Source organism: Hemitrygon akajei, unplaced genomic scaffold (genome assembly GCF_048418815.1).
Source record: "Hemitrygon akajei unplaced genomic scaffold, sHemAka1.3 Scf000072, whole genome shotgun sequence".
Classification (NCBI taxonomy): domain Eukaryota; kingdom Metazoa; phylum Chordata; class Chondrichthyes; order Myliobatiformes; family Dasyatidae; genus Hemitrygon; species Hemitrygon akajei.
Window position 1 is genome coordinate 2,172,794 of NW_027331958.1, and position 15,574 is coordinate 2,188,367.

At 47.9% G+C, this 15,574-nt stretch overlaps 2 protein-coding genes across 2 annotated transcripts in view; both read left to right on the forward strand.

Moving 5' to 3' along the window:
* Nucleotides 1–1,795, forward strand: part of LOC140722207 (uncharacterized) — a 35,897-nt gene extending 34,102 nt beyond the window's left edge. The window contains exon 14 of the mRNA XM_073036997.1: nt 1,770–1,795. Coding sequence (XP_072893098.1) covers nt 1,770–1,795 — 26 coding nt within the window. The remainder of the gene's footprint in view (nt 1–1,769) is intronic.
* Nucleotides 1,022–15,574, forward strand: part of LOC140722194 (uncharacterized) — a 44,718-nt gene continuing 30,165 nt past the window's right edge. Inside the window, exons 1-7 of the mRNA XM_073036988.1 lie at nt 1,022–1,114; nt 1,434–1,510; nt 2,154–2,318; nt 4,385–4,532; nt 12,608–12,772; nt 14,127–14,274; nt 14,595–14,671. Coding sequence (XP_072893089.1) covers nt 4,493–4,532; nt 12,608–12,772; nt 14,127–14,274; nt 14,595–14,671 — 430 coding nt within the window. The 5' untranslated portion in view covers nt 1,022–1,114; nt 1,434–1,510; nt 2,154–2,318; nt 4,385–4,492. The remainder of the gene's footprint in view (nt 1,115–1,433; nt 1,511–2,153; nt 2,319–4,384; nt 4,533–12,607; nt 12,773–14,126; nt 14,275–14,594; nt 14,672–15,574) is intronic.

Genomic DNA, 15,574 nt, shown 5'->3' on the forward strand with positions numbered 1-15,574 from the left:
ACCCCTCAAACCATCAGGCTCCTGAACCAGTGTGGATAATGTCAATATTTATCTCAGTGTTTCTTAAATACCCCTAATATATCTGAATCTACCACCACCCCTGGCAGGACGTCCATGCACCCACCACTCACTGTGTAAAAAAAAAAGAAAAAACTTAGCTTTGAAAATTATGGCCCCTGGTATTAGCCACATCCATCCTGGGAAATAAATAGCTGGCTGTCCATTTGATCCATTCCTCTTCCCATCCTTTACACCTTTATCAAGTCCCCTCTCATCCTCCTTCACTCCAGTAATAAAAGCCTGAGAACACTCTCGAAACCTTCCACATCCTTCCTATAATGAGGTGAGCAGAACCACCCAACCCAGTCTGCCCTGACACACATGGGGAGCAGGGAAACATTGTAAAGGCCACGGTGGGGAGGAAGGGAATGGGGAAGAGTGAAGGAGAATGGAGGGGTAAGAGGGAGGACCATGGGAGGAAGAGAAAGTGGAGGGAGACCATGGGTGGGGGATGGGATTAAACGTTTGCGGAGTAGGACGAAGTGGGGTGACTGTGGCGGGGGGAAGGATTCTGAGAGGAAGCCATGGAAAGAGGGGACAGGGATGTTTCTGGAAGTTTCCGTCTAAGCCACACATTGTTGTGACTTGGAGATACATTGCTGTTTCTTCAGTGTCACTGGGTCAAAACCCTGGAACTCGGGAACATCATTGTGGTTGTCCCCACACATCAAGGATTGCAACAGGCCAAGGACAGGCCACCACCACCACCTTCTCAAGGGAACCTCTGGAGGGGCAGTTAAACACTGGCTCAGCCTCTGAAACTCACGTCCCTTCGAGGAATAAAAATAAATATCATTGCCCAGGGGTTGCTGAGGGTGGAAGTGCAGATGGGGGTTGTGATTGGCAGAGAAAGAGGTTGGGGAACGTGAGCTGTACATTAACACTGAACGTCGTTCTGTCCCTCAGTCACAGACTCTGCACTCAGTGATCCGTGTGTAACCCACACCGTCCTGGATCAGCCCTGGAGGAGCACGAATTGTTCCAACACTGAGTGTACTGGTGGACAATGGATGGGTGATGGAAATCTTGAAGTGGGATGGTACAGATTTAACAGGTAAAGTGAGGAGATAATCACTGAGAAACTGGACACAGAAGGGAAATGTAAACAGGGGAACAAGGGGTGTGTGAATGGGAAATGCAGGGAGACTGGGATCATCAGTGACTACACTGAGTTGGGGAGTAAATGCAGGGAGAGGGGAGATCCCACATTCTCAGGGTAGAGACAAGGGGGAGGTACAACAGAGGGAATTCCCAGGATTGGGGGGTTTATTGACCAGAGACAGTGTACGGACAGGGTGAGTGTAATTTCCCATGTCTCTCTGAGTGAATAAACTCCCTCAGATCAGGGACTGACTCTCTGATTGTTGTTTCAGTTCCGGAGGATGGAAGATTCCCGAGACGGTCGTTCCACAGGGTCGCTGTTCCGGGGAGACCTCAGGCTGGTTACACGGTAGGGTCAGAGTTTACATCAGTGGGGTTCGATTATTTTTGGAGAAGGTCAGACTGATGACCAGATTCCTTCAGATACAAACACAGAACTCAAACACCCTGAGAGGACTTCCCACGGTCACCCAGACCACACTCTGGTCCTGGATCCTCGTGGAGTCCAGTGGAGGAGTTCCAGCTTCCTGGAGTTTCCCTGGAGTTGGTCTGTGGTTCCATGGATTCAGAGCTGGTGAATTCTCTGAATGTCGGTGAAATTTTTACAGTGGCTGAGTCTGGGCTTTGCATCTGAACCTGAGGTTGTAAACATTAGGGATAGCGCTTCACCAGATGTCAGTCATATCAGGGGTGGGTCTTCTCCATCTGTCACACTGTGTCAGAGAATCATCTGCTGTCAGTCACAATATGAGAGACATTTGTGTTACCAGACTAAACCCCTGGGAACCCCAGGAGCTCCCCAACAGGAGCCGGTCTCGAGGATCGGCTGCTACCTCAGGGAGGGTGGGGTGGGGAGTGTGGTGAAGACAGCAGATCATTTCTGACTGAAACCGTGGGTTGTGAACCACTGATTTACAGTGGGTCCTGATTCACATTCCCTGCTGTACTGTGGGGCCGGATACATTTTATAGTGTTTATAAATCTCATTCCAGGTCCCCATCCCAACGTGGGAGAGGGGGAGGTGACCAGGACTGTCTGCTTCACTGTGGGTGAATACGCCTGTCAGTGGAGCCAGGAGATCAAGGTGAAAAACTGCTCAGGTTACTTTGTGTATCGACTATGGCCGATACCCTGGGATCATGCTGTGTACTGTATGGGTAGGTCATCGTTCCCCAATGATACTGGAGTATGGGGGGGGGGGGGGAAGAGTGAAAGTCTAATGTATCTGACTCTACCACCATCTGGGCAGGGCATTTCATGTACCCAACGCTCTCTGTATAAAGAAATTACCTCTGATATCCACCCTATACTTTCCTCCAATCACCTTAAAATGATCCCCTCTAATATTAGCTACTTCTGCCCTGGGGAAAAGTCTCTGGCTGTTCACTCGGTCTATGCCTCTTACCGTTTTGTACACCACTATCAAGACACCTCTCATCCTCCTTCACTCCAAAGAGATTAACTCTCCCTCGCTCAACCTTTTCTCATAAGACGTGCACCCTAATCCAGGAATCTTCCTGGTAAATCTACTCTGCACCATTTCTAAAGCTTCCACAACCTTCCTATAATGAGGTGACCAGAAATCACCCCCCCCCCCCCACTGCACCTGATCTGCGACCACGTCAAGATTTTAAAGGAGGGGAGGGGAGGGGATGGGAGCAATGGAGAAGGGAGGGACAGGATGGGAAAGAGTGGGGTGGAGGGAAGGGAAGAGGAGGGGGAAGTGTAGTTGGGGATGTGAGGTAAGTCTGGGGTGTGGGACAAAGAGAAGGGACAGTGGAGGAGGAGTGGTGCTGAGAGGGACCATAAACAGCTTGGGTGGGGGCAGTGGGAAAGAGTGGGGTGGAGGGAAGGGGAGAGGAGGGGGGGAGTGTAGTTGGGGATGTGAGGGAAGTCTGGGGTGTGGGACAAAGAAGGGACAGTGGAGGAGGAGTGGTGCTGAGAGGGACCATAAACAGCTTGGGTGGGGGCAGTGGGAAAGAGTGGGGTGGAGGGAAAGGAAGAGGAGGGGGAAGTGTAGTTGGGGATGTGAGGGAAGTTTGGGGTGTGGAACAAAGAGAAGGGACAGTGGGGGAGGAGTGGTGCTGAGAGGGACCATAAACAGCTTGGGTGGGGGCAGTGGGAAAGAGTGGGGTGGAGGGAAGGGGAGGGGGGGAAGTGTAGTTGGGGATGTGAGGGAAGTCTGGGGTGTGGGACAAAGAGAAGGGACAGTGGAGGAGGAGTGGTGCTGAGAGGGACCATAAACAGCTTGGGTGGGGGCAGTGGGAAAGAGTGGGGTGGAGGGAAGGGAAGGGGAGGGGGGGAAGTGTAGTTGGGGATGTGAGGGAAGTCTGGAGTGTGGGACAAAGAGAAGGGACAGTGGGGGAGGAGTGGTGCTGAGAGGGGCCATAAACAGCTTGGGTGGGGGCAGTGGGAAAGAGTGGGGTGGAGGGAAGGGGAGAGGAGGGGGGGAGTGTAGTTGGGGATGTGAGGGAAGTCTGGAGTGTGAGACAAAGAGAAGGGACAGTGGGGGAGGAGTGGTGCTGAGAGGGACCATAAACAGCTTGGGTGGGGGCAGTGGGAAAGAGTGGGGTGGAGGGAAGGGGAGGGGGGGAAGTGTAGTTGGGGATGTGAGGGAAGTCTGGGGTGTGGGACAAAGAGAAGGGACAGTGGAGGAGGAGTGGTGCTGAGAGGGACCATAAACAGCTTGGGTGGGGGCAGTGGGAAAGAGTGGGGTGGAGGGAAGGGAAGAGGAGGGGGAAGTGTAGTTGGGGATGTGAGAGAAGTCTGGAGTGTGGGACAAAGAGAAGGGACAGTGGGGAAGGAGTGGTGCTGAGAGGGACCGTAAACAGCTTGGGTGGGGGCAGTGGATGTGGAGAAAAGGGATACTGGACATTCACAGGCCCACAGCTGGACAGTCCAGCTCGGGAATGAGAGGAGCCATAGTTGGGCAGTTGGGGACATTCTGGAAGTTTCCCTCTAAGCCACACACTCCTCTGACTTGGAAATACATTGCTGTTTCTTCAGTGTCACTGAGTCAAAACCCTGGAACTTCGGACCATCATTGTGAGTGTACCCACACATCAAGGATTGCTGAAACTCGCGTCCCTTTGATGAATAAAAATAAATATTGTTGCCCAGGGGTTGCTGAGGGTGGAAGTGCAGATGGGGGTTGTGGTTGGCAGAGAAAGAGGTTGGGGAACGTGAGCTGTACATTAACACTGAACGTCGTTCTGTCCCTCAGTCACAGACTCCGCACTCGGTGATCCGTGTGTAATCCACATCGTCCTGGGTCAGCCCTGGAGGAGCACGGATTGTTCCAACACTGAGTGTACCGGTGGACAATGGATGGATGATGGAAATCTTGCAGTGGGATGGTACAGATTTAACAGGTAAAGTGAGGAGATAATCACTGAGAAACTGGAGACAGAAGGGGAATGTAAACAGGGGAACAAGGGGTGTGTGAATGGGAAATGCAGGGAGACCGGGATCATCAGTGACTACACTGAGATGGGGAGTAAATACAGGGAGAGGGGAGATCCCACATTCTCGGGGTAGAGACAACGGGGAGGTACAACAGAGAGGGAATTCCCAGGATTAGGGTGTTATTGACCAGGGACAGGGTACGGACAGGGTGAGTGTAATTTCCCATGTCCCTCTGAGTGAATAAACTCCCTCAGATCAGGGACTGACTCTCTGATTGTTGTTTCAGTTCCGGAGGATGGAAGATTCCCGAGACGGTCGTTCCACAATATCATTGCTCTGGGGAGAACCCAGGCTGGTTAAACGGTAGGGTCAGAGTTTACATCAGTGGAGCTCGGTTATTTTTGGGGAGGGTCAAACTGATGACCCGGATCTTTTCAGAGGATCCTAGCATGGACACAGGACCCCATCTCCTTGGGAGGTCTCCCCACAGTCACTCAGTCCGCTCTACGGTCCTGCATCGTCATGGAGTCCACTGGAGGAGTGACAACTTCCTGGAGTTGGGTTAAAGAACTGATCTGACCCCTGACCCCATTCTGGATACGACCCAGAGGAGCTTCAATGATCCCAGACTCATTTCAGTGGTGGGGCAATCTCCAGGGAGTCTGCTGACATTATCGTTCACCAATTAGTGGGATAAATTAATGGTTGCCATGGTAACGTAGCGGTTAGCGTGTCGCTATTACAGCTCGGGTGTCAGAGTTCAGAGTTCAATTCCAGCATCATCTGTGAGGAGTCTCTGTCCGTCCTCACCATGGAATGAATGGCTTTTCCATGAGTTCTCCGGTTTTCTCCCACAGTCCAAAAACTGTGGCTGAATTGGTCATTGTAAATTGTCCCATGATATGGTTTGGGTTCATCGGTGTTGTTGAGGGTTCCTGGGGTGATGTGGCTCAAAGGGTCAGAAGCTCCTGCTCCGTGCTTTGATTCAGAGCAAAAAGGCTGCGAGTTGATTTTTCAAATCAAAACAGCTGATTTTTCGGAGTAAAGGGGGTTTTTTACTACTCGGGGTAAAAGAGAGGCGAGTCTGCGCAGGCGTGTGATGTCAGCCAGTAGCGCACGAAAGATTTAAAAAGAAGACTGCCGTATCCAGCGGGCAGTAGAGTGAGAGGTAGCAAAGTGATAGGGCTTTGGCCATAACGGGATAAAGCAAGATAGGTTTAACTGTGTTAATTGCGGAAAGGAGGTAGTATGTGTGTGAGGCCAGCTTTCTGTGCTTGGTATCAGATGTGGCGGGTCCTGAAGAAAGACTCCAGGGAGTAAGGAAGGCAGTTGAGAAGCAGGACTGCAAAGGTAGTAATCTCGGGATTATTGCCTGTGCCACGCGACAGCGAGAATAGGATAAGGTGGAGGATAAATGCGTGGCTGAGGGATTGGAGCAGGGGGCAGGGATTCAGATTTCTGGATCATTGGGACCTCTTTTGGGGCAGGTGTAACCTGTACAAAAAGGATGGGTTGCACTTGAATCCCAGGGGGACCAATATCCTGCCGGGAAGATTTGCAAAGGCTACTGGGGAGAGTTTAAACCAGAATTGTTGTGGGGTGGGAACTGAACTGAAGAGACTGGGGAAGAGGAGATGGCTCACGAATAGAGGAAGCTTGTAGACAATGTGAGAGGGAGGATAGGCAGGTGATAGAGATGGGACAAGCTCTGTTTTAACACAAGGAGTGTTGTGAACAAAGCGGATGAGCTAAGAGTGTGGATCAGTAATTAACCATATATAACCATATAACAATCACAGCACGGAAACAGGCCATTCTGGCCCTCCTAGTCCGTGCCGAACTCTTAATCTCACCTAGTCCCACCTACCCACACTCAGCCCATAACCTTCCACTCCTTTCCTGTCCATATACCTATCCAATTTTACCTTAAACGACACAACTGAACTGGCCTCTACTACTTCTACAGGAAGCTCATTCCACACAGCTATCACTCTCTGAATAAAGAAATACCCCCTCGTGTTTCCCTTAAACTTTTGCCCCCTAACTCTCAAATCATGTCCTCTCGTTTGAATCTCCCCTACTCTCAATGGAAACAGCCTATTCACGTCAACTCTATCTATCCCTCTCAAAATTTTAAATACCTTGATCAAATCACCCCTCAACCTTCTACGCTCCATGAATAGAGACCTAACTTGTTCAACCTTTCTCTGTAACTTAAGTGCTGAAACCCAGGTAACATCCTAGTAAATCGTCTCTGCACTCTCTCTAATTTATTGATATCTTTCCTATAATTCGGTGACCAGAACTGTACACAATATTCCAAATTTGGCCTTACGAATGCCTTGTACAATTTTAACATTACATCCCAACTTCTGTACTCAATGCTCTGATTTATAAAGGCCAGCATTCCAAAAGCCTTCTTCACCACCTTATCTACATGAGACTCCACCTTCAGGGAACTGTGCACTGTTATTCCTAGATCTCTCTGTTCCACTGCATTCCTCAATGCCCTACCATTTACCCTGTATGTTCTATTTGGATTATTCCTGCCAAAATGTAGAACCTCACACTTCTCAGCATTAAACTCCATCTGCCAACATTCAGCCCATTCTTCTAACCGGCATAAATCCTGCAAGCTTTGAAAACCCACCTCATTATCCACAACACCTCCTACCTTAGTATCATTGGCATACTTACTAATCCAATTTACCACCCCATCATCCAGATCATTTATGTATATTACAAACGACATTGGGCCCAAAACAGATCCCTGAGGCACCCCGCTAGTCACCGGCCTCCATCCCGATAAACAATTATCCACCACTACTCTCTGGCATCTCCCATCTAGCCACTGTTGAATCCATTTTATTACTCCAGCATTAATACCTAACGACTGAACCTTCTTAACTAACCTTCCATGTGGAACTTTGTCAAAGGCCTTGCTGAAGTCCATATAGACTACATCCACTGCCTTACCCTCATCAACATTCCTCGTAACTTCTTCAAAAAATTCAATAAGATTTGTCAAACATGACCTTCCACGCACAAATCCATGCTGGCTACTCCTAATCAGATCCTGTCTATCCAGATAATTATAAATACTATCTCTAAGAATACTTTCCATTAATTTACCCACCACTGATGTCAAACTGACAGGTCTATAATTGCCAGGCTTACTTCTAGAACCCTTTTTAAACAATGGAACCACATGAGCAATACGCCAATCCTCTGGCACAATCCCCGTTTCTAATGACATCTGAAAGATCTCCGTCAGAGCTCCTGCTATCTCTACACAAACTTCCCTCAAGGTCCTGGGGAATATCCTGTCAGGACCCGGAGATTTATCCACTTTTAAATTTCTTAAAAGCGCCAGTACTTCCACCTCTTTAATTGTCATAGGTTCCATAACTTCCTTACTTGTTTCCCACACCTTACACAATTCAATATCCTTCTCCTTAGTGATATCTTAGTGATACTTAGAGATATGATGTTGTGGCTATTACAGAGACTTGGATGGCTAGGGACAGGAATGGTTACTTTAAGTGCTGGATGTTTCAGAAAGAGCAGGGAGGGAGGCAAAAGAGGTGGGACTGTGGCACTGTTGATCAGAGATATTGTCACAGCTGCAGAAAAGATGGAAGCCATTGAGGGATTGTCTACGGAGTCTCCATGGGTGGAAGTTAGGAACAGGAAGGGGTCAATAACTTTACTGGGTGTTTTTTATAGGCCGCCCAATAGTAACAGGGATATCGAGGAGTAGATAGGGAAACAGATCCTGCAAAGGTGTAATAATAACAGAGTTGTCGTGATGGGAGATTTTAATTTCCCAAATATCGATTGTCATCTCCCTAGAGCAAGGGGTTCAGATGGAGTGGAGTTTGTTAGATGTGTTCAGGAAGGTTTCTTGACAATATGTAGATAAGCCTACAAGAGGAGAGGCTGTACTTGAATTGGTACAGGTATTGGGAAATGAACCTGGTCAGGTGTCAGATCTCTCAGTGGGAGAGCATTATGGAGATAGTGGTCACAATTCTGCCTCCTTTACAAGAACATTGGAGAGAGATAGGAACAGACAAGTTAAAGAAGTGTTTAATTGGAGTAAATGGAATTATGAGGCTATCAGGCAGGAAATTGGAGGCTTAAATTGGAAACAGATGTTCTCAGGGAAAAGTATGGAAGAAATCGGCAAATATTCAGGGGATATTTGTGTGGAGTTCTGTATAGGTACGTTCCAATGAGACAGGAAAGTTATGGTAGGGTACAGGAACTGTGTACAAAGGCTGTAATAAATCTGGTCAAGAAGAAAAGAAAAGCTTAAAAACGGTTCAGAGAGTTAGGGAATGTTAGAGATCTAGAAGATTATAAGGCTAATAGGAAGGAGCTTAAGAAGGAAATTAGAATGGGAAGGCCTTGGGCAGGATTAAGGAAAACCCCAGGGCATTCTACAAGTATGTGAAGAACAAGAGGATAAGAAGTGAAAGAATAGGACCTATCAAGTGTGACAGTGGGAAAGTGTGTATGGAACTGGAGGAAATAGACTTAATGAATACTTTACTTCAGTATTCACTTTGGAAATAGATTTTGGTGATTGTAGTAATGACTTTCAGCAGACTGAAAAGCTTGAGCATGTAGATATTAAGAAAGAGGATGTGCTGGAGCTTTTGGAAAGCATTAAGTTGGATAAGTCGCCGGTACTGGATGAGATGTACCACAGGCTACTGTGGGAGGTGAGGGAGGAGATTGCTGAGCCTCTAGCGATGATCTCTGCATCATCAATGAGGTTCCGGAGGATTGGAGGGTTGCAAATGTTCTTCCCTTATTCAAGAAAGGGAGTAGAGTTAGCCTAGGAAATTATAGTCCAGTGAGTCTTACCTCAGTGGTTGGTCAGTTGATGGAGAAGATCCTGAGATGCAAGATTTATGAACATTTGGAGAGGTAAAATATTATTCGAAGTTGGCAGCATGGCTTTGTCAAGGGCAGGTCGTGCCTTACGAGCCTGATTGAATTTTTTGAGGATGTGACTAAACACATTGATGAAGGAAGAATGTAGATGTAGTGTATATGGATTTCAGCAAGGCATTTGATAAGGTGCCCCATGCAAGGCTTATTGAGAAAGTAAGGTGGCATGGGATCCAAGGGAACATTGCTTTGTGGATCCAGAACTGGCTTGCCCACAGAAGGCAAAGAGTGGTTGTAGACGGGTCATATTCTGCATGGATGTCAGTCACCAGTGGGGTGCCTCAGGGATCTGTTCTGGGACCCATACTCTTCGTGATTTTTATAAATGACCTGCATGATGAAGTGGAAGGATGGGTTAGTAAGTTTGCTGATGACACAAAGGTTGGATGTGTTGTGGATAGTGTGGAGGGCTGTCAGAGGTTACAGCGGGACATAGATAGGATGCAAGACTGGGCTGAGAAGTGGCAGATAGAGTTCAACACAGATAAGTGTGAGGTGGTTCATTTTGGTAGGTCAAGTATGATGGCCTACCAAACAATGATCCGAGCTCAGCTGCTTAAACAGTCCTTAATAGCGTTGTAGTCCCAAACAGTCTTTAAAACAGTATTGAAAAGAACTCAGTTCTTTAAAACGATATGCCGACAGTTCAAAAGCTCACGGTACTTTTAAAAGGAGAGACTTTTTAAAGCGATGTAAATTCTCTTCCACGTCGATGTCCTTCGATTCTCAGCGTCGAACTCCCACGTCGAATTTTATTAAATATAACAACTTAAAGTGACTGACCTTCCTTCCACAATATTCTCAATCTCCCGCTTTTTCCAGCGGAGACTATCGTGAGAATAGTAAACGAAATCCTTCCGAATGAGGATCACACAAGGTCGAAGTCAATCCATCGAAAATCGATTTTCCTCGATCTCCATTTTCCAAGCTTCACTCTCCCTTAGCAAAGAAACCGTTGGCTCTGACCTTTTAAACTTTAGGCATTATATAAAACTTCATTTTTAACTAAACTGCGTCATCACATTAAATCACACAGTGATATGAAGTCATCTTGGCAAATCCAGCCACGAACTGCCCCACCTGACAGGGTGGGTCTTCCTTTTATACCCTGTAGAAAAAACCTGTCACATGACCTCTACTGGCGGGAAAATGACATCACTCCACCATTACCTCATGTCCAGTATAACTTCAACCCCAGTCACGTGACAAGGGTACCACTGTCACGTCACGGGTACGTAACAGCAGAATATAGTATTAATGGTAAAACTCTTGGCAGTGTGGAGGATCAGAGGGATCTTGGGGTCTGAGTCCATAGGACGCTCAAAGCAGCTGCGCAGTTTGACTCTGTGGTTAAGAAGGCGTACGGTGTATTGGCTTCATCAATCATGGAATTGAATTTAGGAGCCGAGAGGTAATGTTGCAGCTATATAGGACCCTGGTCAGACCCCACTTAGAGTACTGTGCTCAGTTCTGATCGCCTCACTACAGGAAGGATGTGGAAGCCATAGAAAGGGTGCAGAGGATATTTACAAGGATGTTGCCTGGGTTAGGGAGCATGCCTTATGAGAATAGGTTGAGTGAACTCGGCCTTTTCTCCTTGAAGCGAAGGAGGATGAGAGGTGACCTGATAGAGGTGTGTAAGATGATGAGAGACATTGATCGTGTGGATCATCAGAGGCTTTTTCCCAGGGCTGAAATGGTTGCCACATGAGGACACAGGTTTAAGGTGCTGGGGAGTAGGTACAGAGGAGATGTCAGGGGTAAGTTTTTTATTCAGTGAGTGGTGAGTGCGTGGAATGGGCTGCCGGCAATGGTGGTGGAGGTGGATACGATAGGGTTTTTTAAGAGACTTTTGGATAGGTACATGAAGCTTAGTAAAATAGAGGGCTATAAGTAAGCCTTGTAATTTCTAAGGTAGGGACATGGTCGGCATAACTTTGTGGGCCGAAGGGCCTATATTGTGCTGTAGGTTTTCTATGTTTCTATGACAAATAGATAAATAATGATCTTAACATTCAGTTCAAATGTGGAGAAAATGTCAGGAAACAGAAATAATCTTGGAAACTACAGTGTGGAGCGAGCTGCCTGAGCAAGTGGTGGATGCCATTTCAATTTCAACGTTGAAGAGAGGTTTGAATAGGTACATGGATGGGAGGGGCATTGGTTGATTGGACCAGCAGTGTAAATGGGTCATCATAAACTGGATGGGCTGAATGGCCTGTTTCTGTGTTCTAGTTTCTATGACTATGATTCAATGACAGCAAGTCTCAAGTCAGTGGTAAGGAAGCTAGTGGAGAGGATTCTGAGGGATAAGACTTATGCGCTTTTGGAAGACCGTGGGTGAATGAGGGACAGTCAATGTTTCTTTCTGTGGGGCAAGTTGTGACTTATTAACTTGCTTGAGTTTTTTGAGGGATTGACAGAGGCAATTGGTGAAGGTAGAGCTGTGGGTGTTGTCCTCAAAGAATTTAGACTGTAAGTTCATCAAGAAGACCAGAGTCAGGCCATTTGCCCCACTGAGTCTGCAACACCATTCCATCATGGCTGATTTACTATCCCTCTCAACCCCATTCTCATGCCTTCTCCGATAACCTTTGATATCCACAAATCAAGAATCTATCACCCTCTGCCTTAAAGATACCCAATGAGTTGGCCTCCACAGCTGTCTCTGGTAATGAATTCCAGAGATTCACCACCCTCTGGCTCAGGAAATTCCTCCTCCTCTGTTCTCAAGGGAGGTTCTTGTGTTCTGAGGCTTTGCCTTTTGGTCCCAGACTCCCCCACTATAGGAAACATCCTCTCCATGTCCACTCTATCTAGGCCTTTCAATATTGGATAGGTTTCAGTGAGATCCCCCAGATGTTTGACAAGGTCCCTCATAGGAGGCTCATTCAGAAGATGAAGGTGCTGCTGTGGGGAGGGTGGGGTGGAGAGGGAGAGGGCAGCAGCTCAGTGCTGACTGAGGCCGGACCGGACCGGACCGTGGGTTGTGAACCACTGATTTACAGTGGGTCCTTATTCACGTTCCCCGCTGTACTGTGGGACCCGGTACATTTTACAGTGTTTATAAATCTCATTCCAGGTTCCCATCCCAACGTGGGAGAGGGGGAGGTGACCAGGACCGTCTGCTTCACTGAGAGTGAAAGCACCTGTTACTGGAGCCTGGAGATCAAAGTGAAAAACTGCTCCGGTTACTTTGTGTATTTGCTGAAGCCGACACCCTTGGGTGACACCGTGTACTGTACAGGTAGGTCACAGATCCCCAGTGACACTGGAGTATGGGGGGCATTGGGGGAAATTCTGGGATGTCCCAAGTCACTGACACACAGACTGGGCTGTGTTTTCCAATTAACTGACCTGCCTGCGGTGAGCGATCACCTCCCTTGTATTCCCCTCACCCCAGGTTCGAAGTGAAGCTGCCCAGTCTGACCTGTGACATAGATCACAGAACAGAAAACAGTACAGCACAGTACAGGCCCTTCAGCCCACAATGCTGTGCTGATCTTTTAAACTAGTCAAGGTCAATCTAAGCCCTCTGACATACCTCTCCAATTTTTTATTGTCCATTTTTTAATGCCCCTAATGTATCTGCCTCAACCGTCACCACTGGCAGGACACATCATACACCCACTATTCTCCGTAAAAACTATTTCTGATAACCACCTTACGCTCTCCTCCAGTCACCTTAACATTATGGCCTCATATTAGCCACTTCCACCATAGAAAATGGTCTCTTGCTGTTCACTCCATCTATGCCTCTTACCATCTTTTACGCCTCTGTCAAGTCGCCTCCCATCCCCTTCACTCCAAAGAGAAAAGCCCTCTCTCACTCAACCTATCCTCATGAGACATGCTCTCTAATCCAGGTATCATCCTGGTCAATCCCCTCTGCACCCCCTCTAAAGCTTCCACATCCTGCCTATAATGAGGAGACCAGAAACCACCAGCCCACACCCGATCCACTCTGTCTTCAAATGGGGACCATGTGAGGATTTTAAAGGGGGTGAGGAGAAGGAAGCGGTAGGATGGATAGACTGAGGTGGAGGGGAGTGGGAAAGGTTTGAGGAGGGATTCTGGAGGTGAGGCAACGAGTGAGGAAGAGAGGAGGGAGTGGGGAAGTGGGGGCACATGGATGGAGACCGGAGGTGAGAATGGGAGAGAGGAATTGTGTGTGGGACAGGAAAGAAGGAGAGGGTGCTGAGAAAGTGCCATGGACAGTTGGGGGTTGCGGAAGGTTCTGGAAGATTTTCTCCAAATTACACACTCCCCTGGCTTGGAAATACATTGCTGTTCCTTCAGTGTCACTGGGTCAAAACCCTGGAAATCCCAAACATAATTGTGGGTGTCCCCACACATCAAGGACTGCAGCAGTTCAAGAAGTCAGATCACCACCACAACCATCACCTTCTCCAGGGAACCTCTGGAGGGGCAGTTAAACACTGGCTCAACCTCTGAAACTCACGTCCTTTCAATGAATAAAAAAATTATTGGTACCCAGGGGTTGCTGAGGGCGGAAGTGAAGATGGGGGCTGTGGTTGGCAGAGAAAGAGGGTGGGGGACATGAGCTGCACATTAACACTGAACATCGTTCTGTCCCTCAGTCACAGACTCTGCACTCGGTGATCCGTGTGTAAACCACACCATCCTGGATCAGCCCTGGAGGAGCATGAATTGTTCCAACACTGAGTGTACCGGTGGACAATGGATGGATGATGGAAATCTTGAAGTGGGATGGTACAGATTTAACAGGTAAAGTGAGGAGATAATCACTGAGAAACTGGACACAGAAGGGGAATGTAAACAGGGGAACAAGGGGTGTGTGAATGGGAAATGCAGGGAGACCGGGATCATCAGTGACTACACTGAGATGGGGAGTAAATGCAGGGAGAGGGGAGATCCCACATTCTCGGGGTAGAGACAAGAGGGAGGTACAACAGAGAGGGGATTCCCAGGATTGGGGTGTTATTGACCAGAGACAGGGTACGGACAGGGTGAGTGTAATTTCCCATGTCTCTCTGAGTGAATAAACTCCCTCAGATCAGGGACTGACTCTCTGATTGTTGTTTCAGTTCCGGAGGACGGAAGATTCCTGAGACGGTTGTTCCACAAGGTCACTGCTCCGGATGGATCCCAGGCTGGTTAAATGGTACGGTCAAGCTCAACATCAATTAGGGTCAGTTATTTTTGTGGAGGGTCAAACTGACAACCTGGATCTCTTCAGAGGGCCCTAGCATGGACACAGAACCCCATCTCCCTGAGAGGTCTCCCCACAGTCACTCGGGCCGCTCTACGGTCCTGTATTGTCATGGAGTGTGGTGGAGGAGTGACAACTTCCTGGAGTTGGGTTACAGAACTGATCTGCCCACTGACCCCATTCTGGATACGACCCGGAGGAGTTTCAATGGCCCCAGACTCATTTCAGTGATGGGGCAATCTCCAGGAAGTTGGGAGAGTCTGCAGACATCATTGTTCACCAATTAGTGGGATAAACTAATGGTTGTCATGGTAATGTAGCCGTTAGTGTGTCACTATTACAGCTCAGGGTGTCGGAGTTCAGAGTTCAATTCCAGTGTCATCTGTAAGGAGTCTCTGTCCGTCCTCCCCATGGAATACATGGGTTTTCCCCGGGTTCTCCGGTTTCCTCCCACTGTCCAAAGACATACCGGGTGGGTTCATTGGTCATTGTAAATTGTCCCATGATGAGGTTTGGGTTAATCACTGTTGTTGAGGGTTCCTGGATGATGTGGCTCAAAGGGTCGGAAGCCCCTACTCCGTACATGATCGCCAAATTGATAAATAAATAGAATGGACTGGATATTCAGTTCAAATGTGGAGAAAATTTTGGGAAACAGAGAGTATTCCTGGAAACTACAGTGTGGAACGAGCTGCCAGTGCAAGTGGTGGATGCCATTTCAATTTTAACATTACAGAGAAGTTTGGATTTGTACATGGATAGGAGAGTTAGACAGCTGTGGTGCAGGTTGATGGGACAAGGCAGTTTAAATGGTTCAGCATTGACTGGATGGGCCGAAGGGCCTGTTTCTGTGCT